We start from the raw sequence: 27381 nt of genomic DNA on the forward strand, positions 1-27381 counted from the left end.
TATTTTACCTATATATATAATATCTATCTTTTTTTTTTAGCAAACCTCACTCAAATTTCTTTATCTTTTACTGTTTTTTTCTCAAAAACTTTCAAAATGTATTCTTCTAACAATTCAAATCAAAAACACACATTAAAAAGTCTCTCAAAAAACATTATGTTAAGTGGGTTTTGAGATTTCTAGTTTTTTTTTTCTAATCGTGTTTTTTTTTCAAGTTTGTAGGTTTAAGATTTCTAGTTTTTTTTTTCTAAGTTTTTAGAATTTTTTTTAATGTCATATTATGTTTTTTTTAAATAATGCAATGTAATGGTTTCTAATTTTTAAGTAATGAAGTTTATGTTTTTTATTAAAATTAAACTTTTTATTTAAATTAAATTGATAAAAAAAATAAAGTGTAGCATCAATCCTTGTGTATGACAAGGAAGCACTCTTTTATAGTAAAAAAATGACATAACTTTTATGTGAGAGTGAAATGATTGTTGTTGCTATGACACCACTCCTTTCACGCGAAGGATGACAGAAAATACGTATTTTGGAAATTATTTGCTGCTAGAGAGAAGTTATAATGTTTTCCAAATTTTGCAACATTTCTAACATTTATTGCCTTATCTAAGTAGCAATTTACACCATACATTAGTTTTGCTTTAAACAAGTAGCCGTTTTCATCATACATTAATCTTGCCTTAACAAAGTAGTAGTTTTCAACATATAGCATTATTGATTTAACCTACTAACATTTTTCACCATATAGCATTTTGGTTTCATCATATACATGTTTCGCATTAACAAGTAGCAATTTTCACCATATAATATTTTTGCCACTTTATATAGCAAGTTTGCCATAAGTTTTCGTTATGTCAATATTTAACTTTCTACACTTTTGAAGAATGTGTTTTCCATTATATTTTATATCATCACTGAACTTATACAAATAGTCAGGTATATAGTGTAATGTCCCAAAATTCAAAACCAAAAAATTTTGTTTTCATATTAACTAAAACATCAACCAAACATCTTTAGTAAAACCAAATGGAAATCGTAATGTATTCATAATCATCCAAAACCCATCAGAGTCAAATAAGTGAAAAAGTTCTGGTGTGTGCGATGCGATCATCCCGAGCTCTTCCCTTCGATCTGAAAGTCCCTGGAGCATAAACTAAAAACCATAAGCACAAAGCTTAGTGAGTTCCTCAAAATACTGCATACCATACATATATGCCAACTCAAGGTTGTGTTGGGTCTACTTCACCCACGAGTCAATTTTAATTTATATGTCAGCACAAGGTTGTATCGGGTCTATTTCACCCCTGGGTTTATTTCACCATACATACATATAACAAACAGGTATACAAGCATACAACACATACAACAGGAGTCATAAAGACTACAAGCACATACAATCCCTATAGTGAGCAAACTCACCCCAGTCTGCTGTCAGTCAATAGATGCTCGAGCTGCTGAATCGAAGAATCCACGCACTAACCAACCAAATAAAATCTTAACTAATAATTGAGTCATAAACCATAACTAGGAATCTAGTTCATTGGTCCAACACCTAGGGTCAAAGACCATTTTACAATTTCCTCATGTGGCCCAATATCCAAGGCCCAACCCAATGGCACTAAAAGCCCAATAATGGCCCAATTTCCTTAAGGTTAACCAAGGCCCAATATAGGTTAAAATCCAAGAAGGCGCAAAAGCCTAAAAATGGCCCAAATTCAAAAAGACTAGTGGCCCAACAAGTCCCAAAACCTTAATAGTCCAAATATGGCCCAAATCGCAAAGCCTAAGACCAGGTCGGGTGTGTTGGAATAGTGTCTAAGGCTGCAACTATATTAGGCAAGTATTTAACCCGGTTGTGCATAGTCCTTTTGGGTTGCCTTCACCATAGCAACTTGATAGGATGATTTATTAAGAGAGAATAAATATTGTTAATATATTATGGGAATAATATAAAGAATAATAATATTGTTATTTGATTAATATAAGTCATAAATTAATTAGTATTAATTTGGTGACTTAAAGAGATTAATTAAATAAGAGGGTATAAACTGTCAATTGTTTGATAGTTAAACTTTAGACTGTAAATCCATATTGGATAGGGGTTTGACGAATTCTAGAAGCTAAGGATAGCTTAAAATCGTCCAAGGCTATCTAAGGAATGGATTTGGATTGCTTTAAGAAAAGATTATCCAATTAGGGTTTAAGCTGTAACCCTTAAGGAGTCTACAAGTATAAATAGACCCTATGGCAAAGGGAAATCGGCACTTGATCTAAAGTAGAGAACCCCTGGCCGAATTCTTCTCCTCTGCTCTCTCTCTCTCTCTCTCAAATCATCCTCCTTGCTATTTGGTGTTTGTAAGCCATTAGAGGAGTGACAATTGTGACTCTAGAGCTCCAAGACAACAAGATCAAACAAGAGATTCAAAGGTATGCTTCTAGATCTGATTTAGTATTGTTCTTATTCCTAATTAGTCATTAGAAGTCTTGGATTCAAAGCATGTTTAATTAGAAAGCCTAGATCCAAGCATTAGGGTTTTGCATGCGCACATAGGAAAGTTCTTATGGCTAAAACCCATATGTGGTATCAGAGTCTAGCTTGGTTTCTATTAAATTGTTGCTTATTTGTTTGAAACTTGTGTGCAAAATTCGAATTTTGGGTTTCTGTGTCATGAACTCGATGAGTCCCATGGTGGACTCGACGAGTTGACCTGACTCGACGAGTCCAATTGGGAACTCGACGAGTTCGAGCGTCAGGAAGGGCCAGATTCGGGATTTTTTCATGATTATCTTATGGAAACTTACCTTAATCATATTAGATCAACCATAATATGATTTTTTGATATATATGACTATAATCTTGATCTAATTAAAGATATTTATCAACTAATAAAATATTTAATTTCCTTATATGATAATTAATTAATTATTTTGATTAAATTGGTAATTATCTTGCAAGAAATCTTGAATAAATCAAATATAGATAATTAGGAAATTAATTGTTAATTAGAATTATTTGTTATTTGATCCTCCATGTTTTTAAATGTTTAAAACTTGTCCTCAAGTTTTGAAATTTGTATTTTGTGATTAAAAGTTTTAATTTAGACAATTTAAATTTCAAACCCTAGATTTTTAAAATGTTTAAAATACAACCCTATACTAATATAATATTACAAGAATAATATATATATATATATATATATATATATATATATATATATATATATGTATAACTAAAATGCTAGTCTTACCGTTAGTAGGCCTCATTCACGAAGCCGATCTATAAGGTGGGTATAAGGTTGCGGCCTATAAAATGGTGCTTAATGGGTGTACACTCACACCCACCGCTTGCTTGATCGGTGGAGGGTCGTTAGCCGAACGGGTAAGATAGGGCAACCTCATCCTCTCATTAAAAGTATAATAGGAAATACAAAGTAACTACACATATTTTTAAATTTCCCAATCTTAGTTACTTTAGGAAAAGTGAATTGATGTAATCCCATGAAATTACACTTTGCACCCTTGCTAAGAAGTTAGTGGAGCGTGTGTGGTTTACCGGCACACTAATTGGTTCTAAGCAAAGGTGGCAAAGGGTGATTCATTGTTTATCATAGTTCGATGGAGCGTGTGTGGTTTACCGGCACGTCGAATAGGTGATCGTTACAATGAAGGCACCATGTGAATTTGCATGGTAATTCATACCCGCTTTGTGATCCTCAGTATCCTAGTCACAAACAAGAGGGGCATATCGAGATTTAAACATGCCATTGAATAGTTTCAATGAATCTCATCTGAACCTAGGAATTCTCAATGCATTTACGACTTAAAGTTATGTTTATATGGTGGAGAATTAGTGAATCGTCATTCACTTACCTTCATATTATTTGCATGTTAGATTACGGCATCCCTTTTCTAATATGTAAATATTGTTGTTGGATCCTAGCCCTAATTTTTCTTATTGGGTGATAATTAGGGATTCATAATATAATCTATCTTTGTCCTTTCTATTTGTAGATGTTGAACGCAAACAACGCTGCTGCTAGTTCTTTCACATTGATGAGCCTTTGTCAAAAGGTCACTTTCGATGGAACGAACTTTAGCGAATGGATAAGATACATTCGCACCATTGCTCGCTATGAGGATAAGGAGTATGTCCTCGATGAGAAGCTCGAGAAAATCAACCCTGAAATCGCTACTCCGGCTGAAATTACCGCTTTTGAAACTCATGAGCGCGATGCAACGAAGGTACATTGCATCATGATAGCCACCATGAACTCCGAATTCCAAAAGTCCTATGAGGACATGTACCCGTACGATATGCATCAAGACTTATTGGAGAGATACCACCAAAACGCGAGACAAGAGCGTTATGAGATTTTCACTAACATGATTTCCGCTAAGATGGGTCATGGAGAGTCTCTTACCGTGCACCTGCAAAAGATGCAAAGGTATGTCGACCGCCTTCGCAAGTTAAATGTTGACTTTGGGGAAGACTTGGCGATCGACAAGGTGCTTCACTCTTTGCCTCCGATGTACAATCAATTTAGGATGACCTACCACATGAACAAAGAAGAGGTCACCCTAAGCAAGCTCCAAGGTCTCTTGAGGGTCGCTGAGAGCAACTTCAAGGACAAGTCTGTTGCACCAACTCCCAATCCACCCGCTGCTCCTGTCTTGGCTATTAGTTAAGGAAAGGGAAAGAAGAGGAAGGCCTTGTCTAAGAACTATCGCAAGGTTAAAGCCCGAGATGGTGCCTCTTCTAGTGGGACCAAAGTTGATCCTGCTAAGCCTTGCCCTAACCCGAAAGAGGCAGAGTGCCACCACTGCCATAAGATAGGACATTGGAAGAGAAGCTGCCCAGAGTACCTGCAAGCCATCAAAGAAGGAAAGATCAAGCCATCTTTCGCAGGTATATACACAATTAAATCTAATGATTCTAGTCATGCTATTTCTTGGGTTCTTGATACCGGTTGTGGTTATCACATTTGTTCTAATGTGCGGGGACTAAGAAGAAGTAGGGATGTGGAGCAAGGAAGGATCAATCTAATCATCGGGAACATAAGATCGTCGCCTGTGACCAAGATTGGAGTGTATTCTTTAGTGCTTAGGAATAATTTATGTTTAGATTTGAACAATAGTTGCTATTCGCCAGAAATGGCTAGAAACATCATTTCATTTCATGGTTTGTTTAGACAAGGTTTTAGATTTTCTTTTAATAATGAGAATAGTTCTATTTTGGCTTATCTAAATGGTGTCTTTTACTTTGAAGCTATACCATGTAATGGAATATATGAAACTGTTATGATTGTTGATAACTTAGGAAATGATGTTTTGAACATAGATTCTTCCAATAGTATGGATAGAGCATCCTTGTGGCATTGTCGTCTTGGACATGTCAACAAGAAACGCATAGCCCAACTCCAAAAGGATGGAGTGTTGGAGTCATTCGACCTTAGGGAAGATGACACGTGCGAGTCTTGTTTACTTGGAAAGATGACCAAGTCACCCTTTTCAAGTACATGTGAGAGGGGTGAGAGTCTATTAGACCTAATACATACCGATGTATGTGGACCGTTTAGATCAACCACGAAGGATGGGAACCGCTTCTACATGACTTTTACCGATGATTATATTAGATATGGGTATATCTATTTGATCAAGCAAAAGTCAGAAACCTTTGAAAAGTTCAAAGAATTCAAGAATGAAGTGGAGAATCAATTGGGCAGGAAAATCAAGATGCTTCGATCTGATCGAGGAGGAGAGTACCTAAGTCTTGAATTCCACGATTATCTCAAGGAGTGTGGAATAGTTTTACAATTAACGCCACCTAGGACACCACAATTGAATGGTGTGGCAGAAAGGCGTAATCGAACCCTATTGGATATGGTTCGCTCTATGATGAGTCGTGCTTCACTACCTATCTCTTTTTGGGGGTATGCCTTAGAGACTGTCGCCCATATCCTTAACCGAGTCCCTACTAAGAAGGTTGCCAAAACACCTCATGAGATGTGGATAGGGAAAGCTCCCTCATTGGCACATATCAAGGTTTGGGGTTACGAGGCTTTCGTAAGACGAGATACTCACGACAAGCTCGAACCTCGTAGTGAGCGATGTATTTTCATCGGCTACCCGCAGAAATCCTTTGGGTATTTCTTCTATAGATCGAAGGACAATGTTGTCTTTGTTGCGAGGAGAGGAGTTTTCCGAGAGCGAGAACTCATAGGCCAAGGAGACAGTGGGAGGCAAATCGAGCTTGAAGAGATTCAAGAGTCGATAGATGAAGGAACCTCTACCACTGGCACTCAACCCGAGGAGGAAACTCCGGTTGAACCGATTGACAAATCCTTACCTCTTAGACGTTCCGATAGAGTTAGAGTTCAACCCCAGTTTGATGGTTTTCATATTACTACCGAAGGAGACACGTATATTAGTGACGGTACACTAATAAACCTTGATGAACCTAATAGCTATAAGGAAGCCATGGCAGGCCCGGAGTCTGCGAAATGGAAAGAGGCAATGGATAGCGAGATCCAATCCATGTATGATAACCAAGTCTGGAATTTGGTTGATAATGTGCCCGGTCGTAAGACCGTTGGGTGCAAAATGGATCTTCAAGAAGAAGACTGATATGTGCATAATTAGTTAATTATTTAACATATATTCTTAGTTATTTTTGATTAATTATGAGAATAATGTGGACAAAAGGTACTTAAAATGTTGAGAATTGCGTTTTCAGTCCAAAAGATATGCTTGGAGGCAAAAAGGAGAAAAGGAAAGCAAGTGAAGATTAAAGAGTGAAAGAAGGAGATCTACTCGGCGAGTAGATCGACCCTACTCGGCGAGTGCACGACGATATGCCAGAAGATAACTACAACTGCTAATTCAAGACGGATAAGTATGGACCTACTCAGCGAGTTGATTCTGCTACTCGCCGAGTACCCTCTGTTTTGGGATATCTATAAAAGACGAATCCTTATCCCAGGGGAAGGCATTCCTGGCGATTTTTGAAGGATTAGATGCGACTAAAAGGTTCAGAAGGCGCTAAGGAACCCTAAGCTTCAAGAGTTGGAAGAATTCAAGCAATTAGGTTAATTCTACCACTTAGACTTAGGAATTAAACATGTTTGCATTAATAAAATTTGTTTTTGTGTTTGTTTCTACTGCAACTATGAACTAAATTCGTTTTTGTTTATGTTTGGGGAATACCAAAGAACTCCTATGGTTTAATTATTAATTTTTGCTTAATTGTCTATTGGTGATTTATTAAATTAAGTTTGTTAAAGAACCTTATGTATTAATCACTACTATTTTCTGTTAATTGGAAGGCAATTAGGTTGCATGAACATCACTTAATTGTTAACCTCATATGCCTATGTGAATGCTAAAACATATGCTTAGAAGTAATGATTATGAAACTAAGATTAATAAGAAAATAGGAAGATTAATGTGTGAGCTTGTTTGAGAAACCATCAACAAGAGGTTAATTGAATTAATAACTTAATTAACCATTACAAATCTTATTTAATCCAAATAATTAATCTAGGGAATTAATTAGTTTAAACACTTGATCAACGCTTAAATTAGTTAATTGTCTAAGGGTTAGGAGTAATGAATATGAACCTAACTATTATAATTGGTAACCAATAGCAATTAATCCACCTTAACTTAAATAACCATAGGAGTGAATTGGTTGAACCTAAATAGAAACATCTTTATCAAATTTGGTGAATAGTTGTTGCTTTAGTTAATTAGTTGATTTAGTATGTCTAAGTTTCTAGTCTTGCAAAACTAGAGAAAAACCCTTTACTTTTATTATTTGTTTTAGTTAAAATTAGCTATTAGTTTAATTACCCGTTCCCTGAGTTCGATACCTCACTTATCAATCTATACCACTTAAAGACAGGTTCACTGCCTTTGTGTGCTCAAATTATTAATAAAAAGTAGGGATAAAACTAGTTGAATTTACACACATCAAGTTTTTGGCGCCGTTGTCGGGGAACGGTTCTAAATAATTAAGCTAATTCCTAATTTTTTTTTCGATCCTTTGTGTGAGTTTACTTGCATAAAGTTCATTTATTGCAATTTAATAACTAGTAATTAGGTTTTAGTATCTGTTTTAGTTAGGTTAAAACTTAAATTTTTTTTTTTGAAATATCACTGATACTCGCCGAGTGCACTCGCACCTACTCGGCGAGTAGCAGTTTAGTCAGCAATTTTTTTTTACAATCTTTTTGTTCTTTTTACGTTTTTTTTTATTTGATTAATTTCAGGACTCTCATGACCAGAGGAGCAAACACACCACTAGTACCCCCGTTTGAAGACCCCGAATCCGCATTGAAAAGAAACAAAGGGAAAGACGTGGAGAGTTCAAGCACACCAAAGAAATCACCATTGTCCAACTTGAAGACTGTTTTTGGGAAAAAGAAGAGCAGTAAATCAGGAGCTTCTAGCGCTTCCTTGACAATTGAGGAGCCAATTCAAGAAGATATTGGATACGAGACCGAGGAAGAAGAGGAGGCAACGAACGAACAAGAAACCGAATCGGAGGAAGAGTTAGCATTCACTATGGCTAACATTGATGAAATTCCCATGGGAGAATGGAAGAAGAGGATGCGCGACGACCATGGCCTGGGACTTGTGCAACCTGCAATTCCCGCAACTGCTACCTTCGAGCTAAAAGGTCATATCCTGGCTTCGCTCAAGGAAATACCGTTCTATGGGAAAGATCATGAAGATGCGTACAAACATTTGGATGAAGTAAATGATGTTGTTGATTACTTCAACATTCCAAATGTAACCCGCGAAACTCAACTACTTCGGATGCTTCCGGTAACCTTCAAGGGTGCTGCTAAAGACTGGCTCAAATCCCTTCCCCCCGGATCAGTCACTACTTGGGCCAGAATGAAGGAAGAATTTATTGATCACTTTTGCCCACCATCCAAAATAGCCAAACTCAAGAAGGCCATTGCAAACTTTGAACAACAAGTTGGAGAGTCTTTATATGAAGCATGGGAGAGGTACAAAAGTCTACTACGAAATTGCCCACACCATGATCTAAACAGCCAGCAAGAAGTTTCCATCTTTTATGATGGAGTCAATGTCACAACCCGACAGTTGCTAGACTCACAAGGCCCACTTACAAAGAAGCCACCCCCGGTGATTAAAGAATTGATTGAAGAATTCTCTAAACACTCTAGAGAATACCACAACCCTAGGAATGATGTCACGAGGGGAGTCGCGTACGTTGCTACTAAAGATTTATCCGCGGTCATGGCCATGTTAAAAACCATGGATAGGAGAATGGACAAAATGGATCAAACTATCCATGCCATACGGGTGGGTTGTGAAAACTGCAATGGACCTCACCTCACTAGAGATTGCGATTTGGATGAGAACGGCAACAAAAAGGCACAAGTATTTTATTCGAGTGGTGACCGGTATGATGAGGACTGGCGCAAACAAAAGAAGGAGTGGCTGCCTTACGAAGAGTATAAGAAGGCCAAGGAGGAGAAGTACAGACAAAAGGGGAGAGGCTTTTACCAAAAGGAGGAGCCGGTGCAAGAGAAGAAGCCAAGCTTGGAAGACATGCTAACTAAATTTGTGGCCGCTTCCGAGAAAAGACATAGTGACCATGATGCTGCTATCCAAGAAACAAGAACAATGCTCAGGAACCAGCAAGCATCCATCCACAACATAGAAACGCAGCTTGGGCAACTTGCTCAACAACTAAACCAAAGGTCACCGGGTGAGCTTCCTAGCAAAACCGAGAACAACCCACGAGGCGCACAAGTAAATATTGTTACCACAAGAAGTGGGAAGATCATTACTCCCCTGGTCCCCATTCGAACTGAAGCAACCAAGGACTCACAGAAGGAAGGAACGGAAGAACAAGTCGAAAACCAACACTCACAATCTGAGAGTCCTACTCGCCGAGTAGGACTGATGGACTCGGCGAGTACCCCTGCTAAAACAAATGAACAGCCGCCCTTGAAACCATACCAGCCTCCAATGTCATACCCAGCCCGAGCCAAGAAAGAGAAGCAGGAAGAGGAATATCAGAAGTTTCTAGATCATATTAAAACTCTTCAAATCAACATTCCTTTCATTGAAGCCGTCATGCAAATGCCCAAGTATGCAAAGTTCCTTAAGGAACTCCTCACTAACAGAAGAAAGATGGAGGAAGTGCAGAAGGTAGTGCTTAATGAGAATTGCTCCGCCGCAATGCTAAACAAATTACCAAAGAAGAAGGGTGATCCGGGGAGCTTAACTTTGCCTTGCCAATTTGGCAACTTGACTGCAATTCATGCCTTAGCTGATTCTGGAGCAAGTGTGAACCTTATGCCATACTCATTCTTTAAGAAGCTGGACCTCCCGGAGCCAAGGCCAATTCGAATGGCAATTCATTTGGCAAACAAGACTGTTACTTTCCCAAGAGGCATTTGTGAAGATTTGCTAGTGAAAGTAGACAAATTTGTCTTCCCGGCTGATTTCATCATTCTCGACATGGAGGCGGATCCGCAAGTGCCAATCATCCTTGGAAGGCCCTTCCTTAACCCCCCTAGCGCTATCGTAGACATGAGAGATTCTAAGCTCACATTGTGAGTTGGGGACGATTCAGTGACATTCGGGGTAGACCAAGCCATGAAGTACTCACGGAGTAGTGACGACACAGCTTTCTCAATCGACATGCTTGACGAAATATTGGAAGAAGACATACCTAAAGATTCCAGCAAGTTTGCAGCTATGGATGAAGTATTTGATCCAGAAAAGGACTTACTAGAGATTGAAAGACTGTTGGAAGAAGCGGAGTATGAAGAAATAAAGAAGCAAGCTGAAAGAACTACTCGCCGAGTAGACCCGATCTACTCGCCGAGTACATCTAAAGAAAAACCAGAAGTCGTGAATGCAGCCACCAACTCGCCGAGTACCAAAGTTGCACTCGGCGAGTCCGTCACTATGCACAACAAATTGGAGCTCAAAACACTACCTGATCATCTGGAGTATGCCTTTCTGGAAGAAGGAAATCAGAAGCCTGTGATCATAGCCTCGGACCTATCCAAGACGGAAAAGGAGGAGCTTGTATGCGTGTTGAAGAAAAGGAAAAGAGCCATTGCAGGGAGCATCTTCGACATCAAGGGTATAAGCCCATCCTACTGCTCTCATAAAATCAATTTAGAAGAAGGAGCAAGGCCGGTGGTGCAACATCAAAGACGATTAAACCCGAACATGCAAGAAGTCGTCAAGAAGGAGGTGGTCAAGCTTTTGGATGCAGGAATCATCTACTCCATCTCCGATAGTCCTTGGGTGAGTCCGGTCCAGGTGGTGCCCAAGAAAGGAGGAATGACGGTCATTACCAACGAAAAGAACGAGTTAATTCCAACGCGAACGGTAACCGGTTGGCGAGTGTGCATCGATTATCGAAAGCTAAACGATGCCACTCGCAAAGACCATTTTCCCCTTCCTTTCATAGATCAAATGTTAGAGAGACTATCAGGCCATAGCTACTATTGCTTTTTAGATGGGTTTTCAGGGTATTTTCAAATACCCATAGACCCAATGGACCAAGAAAAGACCACCTTTACATCCCCCAGTGGGACTTTCGCCTATAGACGCATGCCATTTGGACTATGCAATGCACCTGCGACATTTCAAAGGTGCATGACCGCCGTATTCCATGATATGGTGGAAAAGTTCATGGAGGTCTTTATGGATGACTTTTCTGTATTCGGATCTTCTTTCAAGGACTGCCTCACAAATCTTGACTCAATGCTTGCTAGATGTGAGAAAACCGACTTGGTCCTAAATTGGGAAAAGTGTCACTTCATGGTCAAGGAGGGTATAGTTTTGGGACATAAAGTCTCTAAAAAGGGAATTGAGGTGGATCGGGCAAAGATAGACACCATTGCCAAATTACCCCCACCAACTAATGTGAAGGGCATTAGAAGTTTTTTGGGACACGCAGGTTTTTACCGGCGTTTTATAAAAGATTTTTCCAAAATCACGAAACCTCTAACACAATTATTACTAAAAGATGCACCCTTTAATTTTACTAAAGAGTGTTTAGAGGCATTTGACTTTCTAAAGGAAAAATTAACTAATGCCCCGATCATTATAGCACCAAATTGGAACTTACCCTTCGAGATCATGTGTGATGCTAGTGACTATGCACTAGGAGCGGTCCTTGGACAAAGGGTTGATAAGCACTTTCAACCCATCTATTATGCAAGCAAGACCTTAAATCCTGCCCAAGAGAATTATACTACTACTGAAAAAGAACTGTTAGCCGTGGTTTACGCTTTTGACAAGTTTCGCCCTTACTTAGTTTTATCTAAAACCACTGTTTTTACTGACCACTCAGCTATCAAGTATTTGTTTTCCAAACAGGATGCCAAGCCAAGACTAATACGATGGGTGCTGCTTCTTCAAGAATTCGATATAGAGATACGAGACAAGAAAGGAATGGAGAACGTAACGGCCGATCATTTATCTAGGCTCGAGAACCCGAAATTGCAAGAAGATAAGGATGGAGACGACTTTCCGGATGAATACATTATGGTGTCCGTGGGAGAGGAGCCATGGTTCGCAGACATAGCTAACTATTTAGCTACAAATTACGTTCTGAAGGATTATAGTAGTCAGCAAAAGAAGAAATTCTTTGCAGAGATCAAATATTACTTTTGGGACGATCCATACCTCTTTCGAAGCTGTGCGGATGGAATTATAAGAAGATGTGTGTTCGGGAAGGAAAGTCGAAGAATACTAGAACACTGCCATAGCGGGCCCACAGGAGGACATCAGGGCGCACACTATACCGCAAATAAGATCTTTGACATTGGGTTCTATTGGCCTACAATCTTCAAAGATGCAGCCCAATATGTCAAAGAATGCGATGCTTGTCAAAGGGTGGGAAACATTTCATCTCGAAATGAGATGCCACAACATAGCATTCAAGTGTGTGAGGTGTTCGACGTGTGGGGCATTGACTTCATGGGACCTTTTCCCACCTCCAAAGGAAACAAGTACATCCTAGTGGCGGTAGATTATGTTTCGAAATGGGCGGAGGCGCAGGCTTTACCTACAAATGACGGACGGGTAGTGGTACGATTCTTAAAAAAACTATTCTCCCGGTTTGGTGTTCCGAAGGCCCTAATTAGTGACCGTGGCACACACCTTGCCAATGATCAATTGGAAAAGGTGCTCAAGAAATATGGGGTGACCCATAAGTTCTCCACTTCATACCATCCGCAAACGAGTGGACAAACTGAAGTGACCAATCGAGCTTTGAAGCGTATTTTAGAGAAGTCGGTGGGAAGCAACCGCAAGGAATGGTCGGATAAATTGGATGACGCGTTATGGGCATTTCGTACCGCTTTCAAAACACCTATTGGTACTACACCATATAGGTTAGTTTATGGAAAGCAATGTCATTTACCGGTTGAAATCGAGCATAAGGCATATTGGGCGTTAAAGAGGTGCAACTTTGACATGGAAGAATTGAAGACCAACCATCTAATGCAAATGAATGCCCTTGAAGAACTCCGAAATGAGGCTTATTCTAGTTCATGGCTCTATAAAGAAAAGACCAAGAGATGGCATGACAAAAGAATCAAAAGCAAAGACATCCATGAAGGCCAAAAAGTACTACTTTTTAATTCCCGATTAAAACTTTTCTTGGGCAGACTCAAATCAAGGTGGGATGGTCCCTTTTTGGTCAAGACGGTGTTTCCTCACGGGGCTATAGAATTGATCTCAAGAGACGGCACACCATTTAAAGTCAATGGTCATAGAGTGAAGAAATATGAAGAAGGAGTTCCCCGAAATGAAGGATTGGAGGAGCTGCTACTATGCGGAATCGCAAACACGTAGACGGGGCGGAGTCCAGCTAATGACTCCATCAAAAGAAGCGCTTCTCGGGAGGCAACCCGAGTTTCACGTTTGCATTTTCTTTCCTTTTCTTTATTTTTCATATTGTTTATTTTTCATTCTTCTTCATTTATTCTATTTCTCTAAGTGCTTGAGGACAAGCTATACTGTGAGTGTGGGGTGGAAGGGCTAAACAAAGGAATTCATACAGTAAAATTGGCAAATTTAAAATTTTTTTCAACCTGAGACATCTACTCGGCGAGTATATCGACTATACTCGGCGAGTAAATGTTCACTTACAGCCAAAAGTCGATAACACGCGTGTCTACTCGGCGAGTAGATCCATTCTACTCGGCGAGTAGCCGGTTAAAACCCAGTAAATTAAAACCTGTAAAAATTATTATTACTCACCAATTCATCCCCACACTCGCCGAGCATATCCTCTCAGCCGCATTTCTAAGTGTTCTTCAAGATCTCTCCAATTTTCTTCTTTTCTCTTCATTCAAGCAACAAGGTAACATCTTTACCCTTTAATTTTATGAAAGGTCCAATCTTTATCACATATCTTCCCATATTTGTTATGATTTCGGATTTGGGGAGTCTTTCCCAATTTTGAGGGCTTTGATTTACTCATGAAGTAGAGGTTGTTTGGAGTAATTTCTTCAATGATCTATGGTTAGATAAGTAATGACAACAAAACCCTATGAACAAATTGGACTATTACACAGATTACACAGATCCGATCTCGATCTGTCAAAAAGTTCATACTACTCGGCGAGTATGTTCGTGTACTCGGCGAGTAGGTCCCAGTAAGATCGAAAATTTTCCTGTTTTAATTATGGGGTGTTGTTTGTTGCTGTGTTCTTGGTATGTTTATGCAGATAGCATGGCAAGGAGAGGACAATCATCACGTGGAGGAGGCCATGGTGATATGCCATGGTTAGCCTTTCAACAAATCACCTCCAAATCCTCCAAAACTCGAGCCCTAAACAGGTTGGAGGCGCTGCGACAGAAAGAAATCCACTTGCCCAATGCAGTGGATTGGGGATGGATGGGCAATGTCGGCTTGGAAGAGGAACTTACTCCATATTTGGTGAAAGATTGTAACTTGGGCTATGCCAACATCACTTGTGATGGTTGGTTGTAATTGTTTAAAATACAAGAGCCAGTATACGCGGAGTTGTGCTGGGAATTCTTTGCTACCATTTCATTCCGAGGTGGTAGTGAGTATTACAATCCAAACACGATCTCGTTTTCTTTGGGAGGAGAGCTGCGACAATACAGCATGGTTGAATTCTCTTGGCGGTTGGGCATCTACGATCAAGACATGTCGATGACGGACTACTTTGAAGCCTTCTTGGAGAATACCTACAAAGAACTTCCCGAGGGGGTGGTGGCGTCGACATGGTGGAATACGATTGCTAACCGGGTCTACATACCTTCCACTGCTCAAGAAGGTCATATCCGTTCTCCAATCCATCGACTCATTCACCGGTTCGTTGCAAGCACGATCAACATGCGGAAGGATTGGGACAAAGTTCCCACCCTTGATGTCTTTTACTTATGGAGTATCATCACTCCCGATGTCTTCTGCAATCTCCCGTACTGCGTTGCTAAATTTCTTGCGGAGGGAGCGGTTAAGGAAAAGATAAACTCGAAGATCAATGGGGGCATGTTCATTACTCGGCTTGCGAGATCATTTGGGATCTTGGAATTGCCGCAAGCTCAAACGCTAACGATTATTCACCCTCCTCCGTTCAACACTGCACTTTATAGGAGGGCTCGGATAGTTGAAAATTTTGGTGATTCTTTTATTATCCCGAATGAGGATGAGCCAGCGATCCCCGAGGAGCCGGGAAGGCGGGTTAGGCCAAGGAGCGAGCGGGTACGAGAAGATCCACCGGTTATTCCAGTGGAGGATAACGAGGGATGGAACCAAGTGGAGTATCGACACTACTTGGATGATATAGGGCGAGGGGTTAATTACACCAATCAATCCTTCGAGTATCTTTTCCAACAAATGCATATTGACCCGCGACCGGGACCCGGCTACCCTTACATTATGGATTGGGACGAAAGGATGCGAAGAAGGGGTGGAGAAGGAGGTAGTGGAGCTGGAGGAGCCGGGATGGAAGAGGAAGAATGAAGATTTTATTTTATTTTATTTTGTTTGGTTATGATGTTTGTTTTAAGACAATTATGGACATGTTGAATTTGGCTATGTGGTTGGAATATTAGTGTTACTTTTAGTTTTCTTTTCAGGTATTGAAGCTAGGAAGCATGCTATTTAGGAAGGGTCAAGAGAGGCATGAGAGTCTTTATGAGTGATTATGGAGTCTTGTTCCTAGGATTGAGTCCGTACGAACCGAGAGTTTATTGAAGTGTTGCTGATTAGGAAGTTCACGGGAGAGTACATTTATGTTTCCATGTCAACACTCGCGTAAAGAGAAACAGCGATTTATAAAACTCTGGAAATATAAGCTCTACTTGCTGAGTGCACTAACACTACTCGGCGAGTACATCTGCTTTTACACGACCACTTTGCCAATCGAGTTCTACTCGCCGAGTTTGATCGCCTACTCGCCGAGTAGCCTGCTGCAAGAGGAGTTTCTGTTTTCGAGCTATCAACCACACGAGACGTATGACGCCCATGCCATGGATGAGCTGTTCCCATGGTTAAAGTCATTAGAAGAAGAGAGTGTCAACCTAGCAACTGCTACCCCAGGGGAGTTTGTTCCAACTTTCTCTCTATTTGCATTTTTAGTTGTTATAATATGGAATGAGGGCATTGCATAAAAATAAGTGTGGGGTAGGGGGTTAGTCACATCTTAGAACACTTAGAATCTTAATTTAGGCTAATTTTTTTTGTTGCATATCAAAAATGCTTAGGTCTTAAATTAGAAAATTTTGGTAAAAATTAGGATTCCATATTAGAATTGTGTTAATAATTGCATGAGAACCCAAATGTTTAGTTGAGCCTATACACGTTCTAGTGCATTTGTGGCTTCCTTATTTCAGTGAAATCATGAGACAAAAACACGACCTTGCTCAGCCTGAGGGATGCAATATGTTTAGCAACCTAAACCTGAAATGTATCCAGGAAAGTTTTTATCATTAGCCAATAAAGGTTGAGATTGAGCGCCCCTGCTTAAGCATGTAGGGATTTGAGTGAAAAAAATATATTGAGAAATACATGAAAAAAAAAAAGAATTGCTAGAAAAGTTGTAAGAATTTTGGAGCAAATGAAGTGAAGATCAAAAGATCAAAATTTCAAAAATCCAAAAAGTTGAAGATACCAAAAGTCAATACAAGGTGGTGAATTCAAAGATTTCAAAGATCAAATTATCAAGAAAGTGAAGAATTCAAAGAATTCCATAGTGGTATCGAAAAGTTGTAATTCTAGAATATGTATGCTTGGGTTGCTCAATTAAAAATACCTTGAGGGTAAAGAGATTTTCTGAGGATGGATTCGGAGGGTTGCATAAAATGAGCATAGTTCGGGGTGAGTGGGCGAATGTTTATGAGGATTGTGAGTATTTGAAGTATGGGGTTTTTTAGGAATTTTAGACACAAATGCATTCGTTGCGGTCTTGGCATAATGGCTCGGTTGGATTGGAGTTATTAATGTGATTTTAATGTGTGTAAAATTTAGTTTTGCTTGAGGACAAGCAAAAGTCAAGTGTGGGGTATTTTGATATGTGCATAATTAGTTAATTATTTAACATATATTCTTAGTTATTTTTGATTAATTATGAGAATAATGTGGACAAAAGGTACTTAAAATGTTGAGAATTGTGTTTTCAGTCCAAAAGATATGCTTGGAGGCAAAAAGGAGAAAAGGAAAGCAAGTGAAGATTAAAGAGTGAAAGAAGGAGATCTACTCGGCGAGTAGATCGACCCTACTCGGTGAGTGCACGACGATATGCCAGAAGATAACTACAACTGCTAATTCAAGACGGATAAGTATGGACCTACTCGGCGAGTTGATTCTGCTACTCGCCGAGTACCCTCTGTTTTGGGATATCTATAAAAGACGAATCCTTATCCCAGGGGAAGGCATTCCTGGCGATTTTTGAAGGATTAGATGCGACTAAAAGGTTCAGAAGGCGCTAAGGAACCCTAAGCTTCAAGAGTTGGAAGAATTCAAGCAATTAGGTTAATTCTACCACTTAGACTTAAGAATTAAACATGTTTGCATTAATAAACTGTGTTTTTGTGTTTGTTTCTACTGCAACTATGAACTAAATTCGTTTTTGTTTCTGTTTGGGGAATACCAAAGAACTCCTATGGTTTAATTATTAATTTTTGCTTAATTGTCTATTGGTGATTTATTAAATTAAGTTTGTTAAAGAACCTTATGTATTAATCACTACTATTTTCTGTTAATTGGAAGGCAATTAGGTTGCATGAACATCACTTAATTGTTAACCTCATATGCCTATGTGAATGCTAAAACATATGCTTAGAAGTAATGATTATGAAACTAAGATTAATAAGAAAATAGGAAGATTAATGTGTGAGCTTGTTTGAGAAACCATCAACAAGAGGTTAATTGAATTAATAACTTAATTAACCATTACAAATCTTATTTAATCCAAATAATTAATCTAGGGAATTAATTAGTTTAAACACTTGATCAACGCTTAAATTAGTTAATTGTCTAAGGGTTAGGAGTAATGAATATGAACCTAACTATTATAATTGGTAACCAATAGCAATTAATCCACCTTAACTTAAATAACCATAGGAGTGAATTGGTTGAACCTAAATAGAAACATCTTTATCAAATTTGGTGAATAGTTGTTGCTTTAGTTAATTAGTTGATTTAGTATGTCTAAGTTTCTAGTCTTGCAAAACTAGAGAAAAACCCTTTAATTTTATTATTTGTTTTAGTTAAAATTAGCTATTAGTTTAATTACCCGTTCCCTGAGTTCGATACCTCACTTATCAATCTATACCACTTAAAGACATGTTCACTGCCTTTGTGTGCTCAAATTATTAATAAAAAGTAGGGATAAAACTAGTTGAATTTACACACATCAAAGACCGACGTGGATGGAAACGTACACACGTATAAGGCGCGATTGGTTGTGAAGGGCTTTACTCAAACTCCCGGAGTTGACTATGATGAGACCTTCTCACCGGTTGCGAAGATAAAATCTATTAGAGTGATGCTAGCGATTGTCGCATTTCATGATTATGAGATTTGACAAATGGATGTCAAGACCACTTTCCTTAACGTAAAGTTGGCTGAGGATGTTTACATGGCTCAGCCAGAGGGGTTTGTGGATCCGAAGCATCCAAATAGAGTGTGTAAGCTTGAGAAGTCCATTTATGGACTCAAGCAAGCATCTCGCAGATGGAATCTTTGCTTCGATGAGAAATTCAAAGAGTTTGGATTTGTACGAAGCGAAGATGAATCGTGTGTATATGTCAAAGCCAGTGGGAGTATAGTAAGCTTCCTCGTTCTATATGTCGATGACATATTACTCATAGGAAATGACATCCTGACTCTGCAGGAAGTTAAGTCCTGGCTCGGGAAGTGCTTCGCTATGAAGGACCTCGGAGAGGCTTCTTACATTTTGGGAATAAGGATAGTGAGAGAAAGAAGTAAGAGACTAATAGGACTTAGTCAGAACACTTACTTAGAGAAGGTACTAAAACGTTTTAGTATGGAAAACTCAAAGAAGGGAGAATTACCGATACAAAGTAATGCCAAGTTGAGTACGACTCAAAGCCCGAGTACCGAAGCTGAGATAGCGGAAATGAGCCGAGTACCATACGCTTCCGCAGTTGGCTCAATCATGTATGCTATGACTTGTACTCGCCCTGATGTAGCCTTCGCTTTGAGCATGGTTAGCAGATATCAAGGGAATCCTGGCAGAGCCCATTGGATTGCGGTAAAGAATATCCTTAAGTACCTTCGGAGGACGAAGGAATGGTTCTTAGTCCTCGGAGGGAGTGATGACTTGAAGGTGCGAGGGTATAGTGATGCCAGCTTTCAGACCGACATGGACAACTACCGTTCGCAGTCAGGCTGGGTCTTTACCCTGAATGGAGGAGCAGTGACTTGGAAAAGTTCCAAGCAAGAAACCGTAGCTGACTGAACGTGCGAATCAGAGTACATTGCAGCGAGCGAAGCGTCGAAGGAGGCAATATGGCTGAAGAACTTCATCGGTGATCTTGGAGTTGTACCTGCCATAAAGGAGCCCATAGAGATTTTCTGTGATAATGAAGGAGCGGTTGCCTTGACCAAGGAACCGAGAGATCATGGTAGATCAAGACATATCGACAGAAAATATCACTTTATTAGACATCGTGTAGAAGAAGGACAACTCGTAGTGAAGAGGATATCATCAGAAGATAACCCAACAGATCCGCTTACGAAGGGACTAAGTAGGGTTAAGCACTTATAGCATGCTAGGAGTATTGGGCTGAAGGATGATATTAGCATAGATTAGATAGTAGTAGAAACGTGTAATAGGTAAATGTAATTAACATTTGATGATTAAATAAAGGAGTTTTATTTATGAGTAATGTTACTATCTTATGTTGATCGTTTAACTATTGTTTCATTTTGCATGTTTTGACTTCCAGAATAATTGAGTTTATTAAGAATAATCGAATTATTCAAATTGTCCACAATCGTTCATATGTTGGAAGTAGATATGAATGAAGATTGTCGTGAATTGGTGCGTAGATTGTCTAAATGGTATTAGACATAGCAAAAGATTGTTGCGATGTTCATGAGTGCTTATGAACTGGTTTTGAGCATTGGAACAAACCCGTGCTTGCTGGAATCACCTTATGGAATATGATATAAAAGGGTGATCGCAAGACGATAATATCATATAGTCTTAAAACCTAGATATATGGTTTGTTATTTGTTAATTGATTGTACATTGATAATGCGAAAATGCATCAGTAACTCGGTGTTATAAAAAGCATTGTTGTGTATAATTGGTTAATGAATAAGTAAATGCATATAAGTCGAAGTTTATCCATAACTTTTATCCGAAGAAGGTAAAAGTGATATCTCGGCCGCTCGATGATTTGATTTGACTTATGTTCCAGGCTCGGTCAGAACTGAATTGATGTGTTCGATTAAGTTCTATGTCGAATAAATCAGAGATCGAGAAACCTAAATGCTTGACTAATCATTCCATAGAATTGTCAGCATGATATCTAACAGAGGACTGTACGATCCCTTATCTAAAGGACAAGATTGATTAGATCAGAGTTTGACAGCGTCTTTGAGAGCTACGATTGCAAATTGAATTGTACTTGTGCATATAGTTACTAGACTTATCCAAGTGGGAGACTGTTGGAATAGTGTCTAAGGCTGCAACTATATTAGGCAAGTATTTGACCCGGTTGTGCATAGTCCTTTTGGGTTGCCTTCACCATAGCAACTTGATAGGATGATTTATTAAGAGAGAATAAATATTGTTAATATATTATGGGAATAATATAAAGAATAATAATATTGTTATTTGATTAATATAAGTCATAAATTAATTAGTATTAATTTGGTGACTTAAAGAGATTAATTAAATAAGAGGGTTTAAACTGTCAATTGTTTGATAGTTAAACTTTAGACTGTAAATCCATATTGGATAGGGGTTGGATGAATTCTAGAAGCTAAGGATAGCTTAAAATCGTCCAAGGCTATCTAAGGAATGGATTTGGATTGCTTTAAGAAAAGATTATCCAATTAGGGTTTAAGCTGTAATCCTTAAGGAGTCTACAAGTATAAATAGACCCTATGGCAAAGGGAAATCGGCACTTGATCTAAAGTAGAGAACCCCTGGCCGAATTCCTCCCCTCTCCTCTCTCTCAAATCATCCTCCTTGCTATTTGGTGTTTGTAAGCCATTAGAGGAGTGACAATTGTGACACTAGAGCTCCAAGACAACAAGATCAAACAAGAGATTCAAAGGTATGATTCTAGATCTGATTTAGTATTGTTCTTATTCCTAATTAGTCATTAGAAGTCTTGGATTCAAAGCATGTTTAATTAGAAAGCCTAGATCCAAGCATTAGGGTTTTGCATGCGCACATAGGAAAGTTCTTATGGCTAAAACCCATCAGGGTGTGCTGCGTGTACGAGACGTTTGCCCAACGTACTAGGTAGCGTTCTTGATCGGGGACTTGAACGTGTACGCTTGCGTACGCCCAGCGTACACGCTGATTAAACACTTTTTCCCTTAAGCACTTAATGCTTACAATTAGACGTCCAAACTTCAGATCCAAGCCACTATGACAACCCTGAGAAATTTCGTCACTAGTCGCCATTAGAAAATAATAGGAAAATAAATACAATAGAAAGCATTGTAATATTTGATTTTTAATATAATAAGAATCAAATATGATGTTACATTTATTAGCTAAAAATCGTCCATCAGGCTCTAAAAATTAGAGATCAAAAAGTTGTGACGTTTTCTGATTCGGTTAACATACTTGGATAGTACTTGTTAACGAGATCTCAAGGATGTAAGATTCGTAAAAATCTGACTCTGATGGAGAGAATTATGGATTTTATAAGAATAGAAATCAATCGCGTAGTTAGAATTAATTACGTCGAAAATGTACTTAGAGATTGGTTGAGTTTTGACTAAAAGTGCAAAAAGGAGTTTCGTAGTACTCCTCAAGATATAAACTTTTGGAAAAAGTTTGTCGAAAAAGGATCCATATAAGTAAGTTATGATTTTTATAAGATCATTAATTCTTACCCCCATTGGGCTCGAAAATGAAAGTCAAAACCGGCCAAAACAACATAAAGGAAAGTTGTAGTACCAATTGAGATCATCACATAGATATAGAGAGGGTCTAGATTGGAGCACACACGAGGAAGTAATGATTTTCGAAAAATCTTTATTTGCGCGTCAAGTGCGCGCCATCGCACGTCGCGCACCTGACACCGGATTCGATCAGATTGCGAGAGACGTGGTTGAGTAGGGAGGGAACACGTGGCAACTTCCTGTGGAGCCACAGTGTTCAAATGCACGTCGCATACAAGAAAGGCACGACACGCACCCGCAAAACTCGACTATAGATAGAGGGTTGTGTCATTCACTCCAGCATAACTTCAAAACACTCCTTTCTTTCTCTATGGTTCGTATGCTGCCTCGTGGAGCCGTCCCCAGACTTCCATGCTCATCTCTACCGTACATCAGTGGTTTCAAAACCTAGAGTGAGTTCACGACCCCTATTTTATTGTTTTAAAATGTTTTTCAGGGGTGAATACATGCTTAACAAATGATTTTATAAAGATATTTATCTTATAAATATTAATTCATTTTATTATAAGCAAGATGCCTTAGGATAGTATAACTATAGATATTATGCCTAGATATAAGCTATGATCTATATCTAAAAGATATGATGCCCAATAATCTAGGAGCAAGTATTACCTAGATGTTGTAATGACCAAATCCCTAGGAAACTTTAAGTACCTAGGAGTTATGCTAGACAAGATTTAGGATATGCACTGTACTTAGTTGTTACGCTGCCTAAATATCCTGTTAAAATAACCATAATTATATATATATATATATATATATATATATATATATATATATATATATATATATATATATATAGAGAGAGAGAGAGAGAGAGAGAAACGTAGGTTCAAATGTAGATTGACATCTATTGTGTGGACGTGTGGATAATGTTATTTTGTGATAATGACAAAGAAAATATGTTGTTTGATAATTTGAATATGTTCAATCTTACATAACTATTGTTATTATCTCACATTCTTACTAATTAAATCATCTATAAGGTTATTATAGACTTTTTATTATTATTCTCATTCTGTCAGAATGTTTATTGAGTCGTATTCTGTAAGAATGAAAATGAGTGAAAAACGATATATAAGAACAAAAATGAATAAGACTTAGTGAGAATGCATGAAAATGACGATATTTGTGTGAGGTTAAACATATTCGCATTACTAAAAAATTTATTCTCTTAGTAATATTCTTAGAATAGCACTGTCCACACGTCCGCACAATAGTTGTACATCCATATTATAACATAACCCTATACATACATATATATATATATATATATATATATATATATATATAGTGAGAGAGAGAGAGAGAGAAGGAGAGAGAGATCATTTGATGATATATACCCAGAAGAGGTATATACAAAGATAGTGTGATGTATATATACATATATTAAGGTATATATATATATATATATATATATATATATATATATATATATATATATATGTGTGTGTGTGTGTGTGTGTGTAGGGGTAATTATGATAAAGATAAAAGATAAAAGCCTATGGTTAATATGTTAGTGAGTTGGTTATTTATCCAAAATCCTTGCTTAAATTCGGCATATCCCTAATACCTATAATCATTGATCTTGCGATAGCTAGGAAGTTATGTATAGATCTATACGGGGCCATGACCATCCCACATGCGATTGCTAGCTACAATCCCGACATGATGTCTTCCATATAATTTACTATTTGATGCCCAATGAAGCGTCATGATTAGAGGTACATTTACAATCGTAGCGTCGATTATAGCGGCTCACGTTAATATATAAAAAATTGTCTGAGAGCTTAGATTACCATTAGGGACGCTTGGTATGGTAATTAAAATACGTTAGGATCGTTAGAAATTCTTAAATGATAGTAAATTATGATTAAAAAAAGACAATCCTAATTAAAATACATTAGGATCGTTAGAAATTCTTAAATTATAGTAAATTAGTATTAACAAAAGACAATCCTAATTAAAAATATGTTAGTATCATTAGAAATCCTTGAAAGATAGTAAGTTTGGATTAACAAATGACAATCCTAATTAAAATACGTTAGAATCGTTAGATATCCTGAAAATATAGTCATTTAAGATCAATATAAGATATTTTAAAAGATAAAAGACTAGATAAATAATTAAAAAAGGTTTTCACTAAAGAAAAGTATTCTTAAAAGGAATTCAAACATCCAAAATAAAAACACGTGCACTCACCAACATTATGTTGACTTTCAAAATACATGTATTCTCATGAATATGAGTGTAGAAGAGTGTCCCCCGAGTGTGAATGAAATCTGCAATGAAGCTTTTGAAGTTTAGTATAGTTATTTTAGGAGTTTGTGTCTGTCCCTAAAATAATGTAATCCTTCAAAGTAAATAATAAATAAATATTTAAAATATACATTTGTGTTTGATTGTACCTGTTGTTGAGATCCAATTATCCCTACATCTCAACTAGTGTTTCCGCCAACGGTTGGGTAGGGTGTGACATATTGGTATCATCGTCTCAGGTTATAGCGAACTAGTAATTCCTTAGGAAATATGACTATATCCTAGGGCACAAAAACTATGAATTAGTCAAACCTAATAACAGTATTATTAATAATCACTGTACGAATCAACTACTCTTGGTGAGGTGTCTAGATTGGAAAAACTTGTTGATAAGGCTGCTGGATTTCAGAACATCTATATGCCAAAATGGTCCTGCCCATCGACTTTTCCTAACTAGCCGATCCTTGTAGTTTAAAAGTAGGGGTGACAATTGTTGACACGTCACGACAAAAATACACGACACGAAACGAAATTGGGACGAAATTGAAATTTGAATTCGTGTTCGTGTCGTGCTCGTGTCAACAATAAAAAACACAATGTCGTGTCGTGTCGTGTTCAAAATTCGACACGAAATTGACACGATTTAACATTTATTTGTCGTGTTTTTCGTGTTATGTACGATTAAATATTAATTAAATAAACAAACGGTTATATTATGTTATCTTTGTCGTGTCGTGTCGTGTTTGTCGTTTTTTAATTGGTTCGTTTTCGTGTTAGTTAAAAAAACACGACATTGTGTCGTGTCGTGTTCGAGTTACAAAAAACCTTGTCGTGTCGTGTCGTGTAAGACAGAAACACGACACGATGACCTTATTTGCCACCCCTATTTAAAAGTACACAAATATAGGACTAAATATAATACCCCAATCAAACATTAATCAAATGAAGAGTTGTGTAAACTCTTATAAATATACCCTCATATCCAAAAAGATTGTCCATTCAAATCACAACTTAATATTTAAGTCAAAAACAAATCTTAGGTTTAGTTAGTACTGCATCCGACCCACAACTAGACCTAAAATGCGAAACTAAGTTTTATTATGGTCCGACCGACACACGCTCAAACCTGGATGTCATGGTTGACAATCTAAAACGCTTAAGGATTTATGGATCGATAGTTAGTACGCCTAGTTAGGAAATTAGGACGAAGTCTACGACTAGAAGATGATCAGATCAGTAGCACTAATCAAATCCCTCAAAGACTAGAGCCGTATAAAGTGATACACCGAGAAAAATTAAGGATTTATGTCATAGATTTCTTAAAATTGAGTCCGACTTACTCGGAGAGTTCCGTTCATAGCTCAAGGATGATGATCTAGGCAATGCTTACCCGACCACCCTTATGAGAAAATCATAGTAGATTCAATACTATCTACTATATACCTATAATTCTATAGTTATACATATTACGATTTTACTCTTATCTCTCATAAACATCTAACCCTTTTAGATGTTTTATATAGGTCAATCGGAGCAGGCATGATCATCAGGAGCTCATCCATGGAGGATATTTGCGATTAGTTTTCTCATCCTTCCCTAGAGGGAGATTGGGTGGTGCCACACTCCCCAATGATGGAGGAGGTAGAGTATGATATATGGATTTCGAGGCCACCTACCCCCACTGATACGGAGTTTATCGAGGATAAGGAGCCTTATGAGGACGAGGAGTACTATGTGGATGAGGAGCCACTAGAGGAGGATCCACTCGAGGAGCAGGCAGGAGGAGATCCAGGTGATAACTCACCATATCCTAACTCGTCATCCCATGGTGATGGACATCCTGAGACTCAAGAGGAGGACACTCTAGAGTCAGAGCCATTGTAACATCCCGAGTTCAGGTGTGCAAGGTTCAAACTGAAATTGTGAATGGTCAGCTCGGCGAGTCCATGGTTGGACTCGGCAAGTAGGGTCGCGATTCTGGTCGCTTGATCTACCATGATCCCTCGGTTCCTTGGTCAAGGCAACCGCACCTTCGTTATCACAGAAAATCTCCATTGGCTCCTTTATGGCAGGTACGACTCCAAGATCACCGATGAAGTTCTTTAGCCATATCGCCTCCTTCGACGCTTCGCTCGCTGCAATGTACTCTGATTCGCACGTTGAATCAGCTACGGTCTCCTGCTTGGAACTCTTCCATGTCACTGCTCCTCCATTTAGGGTAAAGACCCAGCCCGACTGCGAACGGTAATTGTCCCAGTCGGTCTGAAAACTGGCGTCACTATACCCTCGCACCTTCAAGTCATCACTCCCTTCGAGGACTAAGAACCATTCCTTCGTCCTCCGAAGGTACTTAAGGATATTCTTCACCGCAATCCAATGTGCTTTGCCAGGATTCCCTTGATATCTGCTAACCATGCTCAAAGCGAAAGCTACATCAGGGCGAGTACAAGTCATAGCGT

The 27381-nt window shown here is 38.4% G+C and overlaps 1 protein-coding gene and 1 non-coding gene across 2 annotated transcripts; one reads left to right on the forward strand and one right to left on the reverse strand.

The window, feature by feature from the left end:
* The first annotated feature begins 6714 nt into the window (after positions 1–6714).
* On the forward strand, positions 6715–10602 carry LOC145073066 (uncharacterized). The gene is made up of 5 exons (XM_079019610.1): positions 6715–6794; positions 8271–8517; positions 8605–9017; positions 9198–9789; positions 10141–10602. The coding sequence occupies exons 1-5, from the start codon at positions 6715–6717 to the stop codon at positions 10600–10602; spliced, it is 1794 nt and encodes a 597-aa protein (XP_078875736.1).
* Positions 8950–9056, reverse strand: LOC145077459 (small nucleolar RNA R71). Its single transcript, XR_013693203.1, has one exon. It is a non-coding gene; the product is annotated as a small nucleolar RNA R71 (small nucleolar RNA).
* Positions 10603–27381: the final 16779 nt, after the last annotated feature.

This window comes from Lactuca serriola, chromosome 9 (assembly GCF_051521515.1).
Source record: "Lactuca serriola cultivar US96UC23 chromosome 9, Lser_US96UC23_V15, whole genome shotgun sequence".
NCBI lineage: Eukaryota > Viridiplantae > Streptophyta > Magnoliopsida > Asterales > Asteraceae > Lactuca > Lactuca serriola.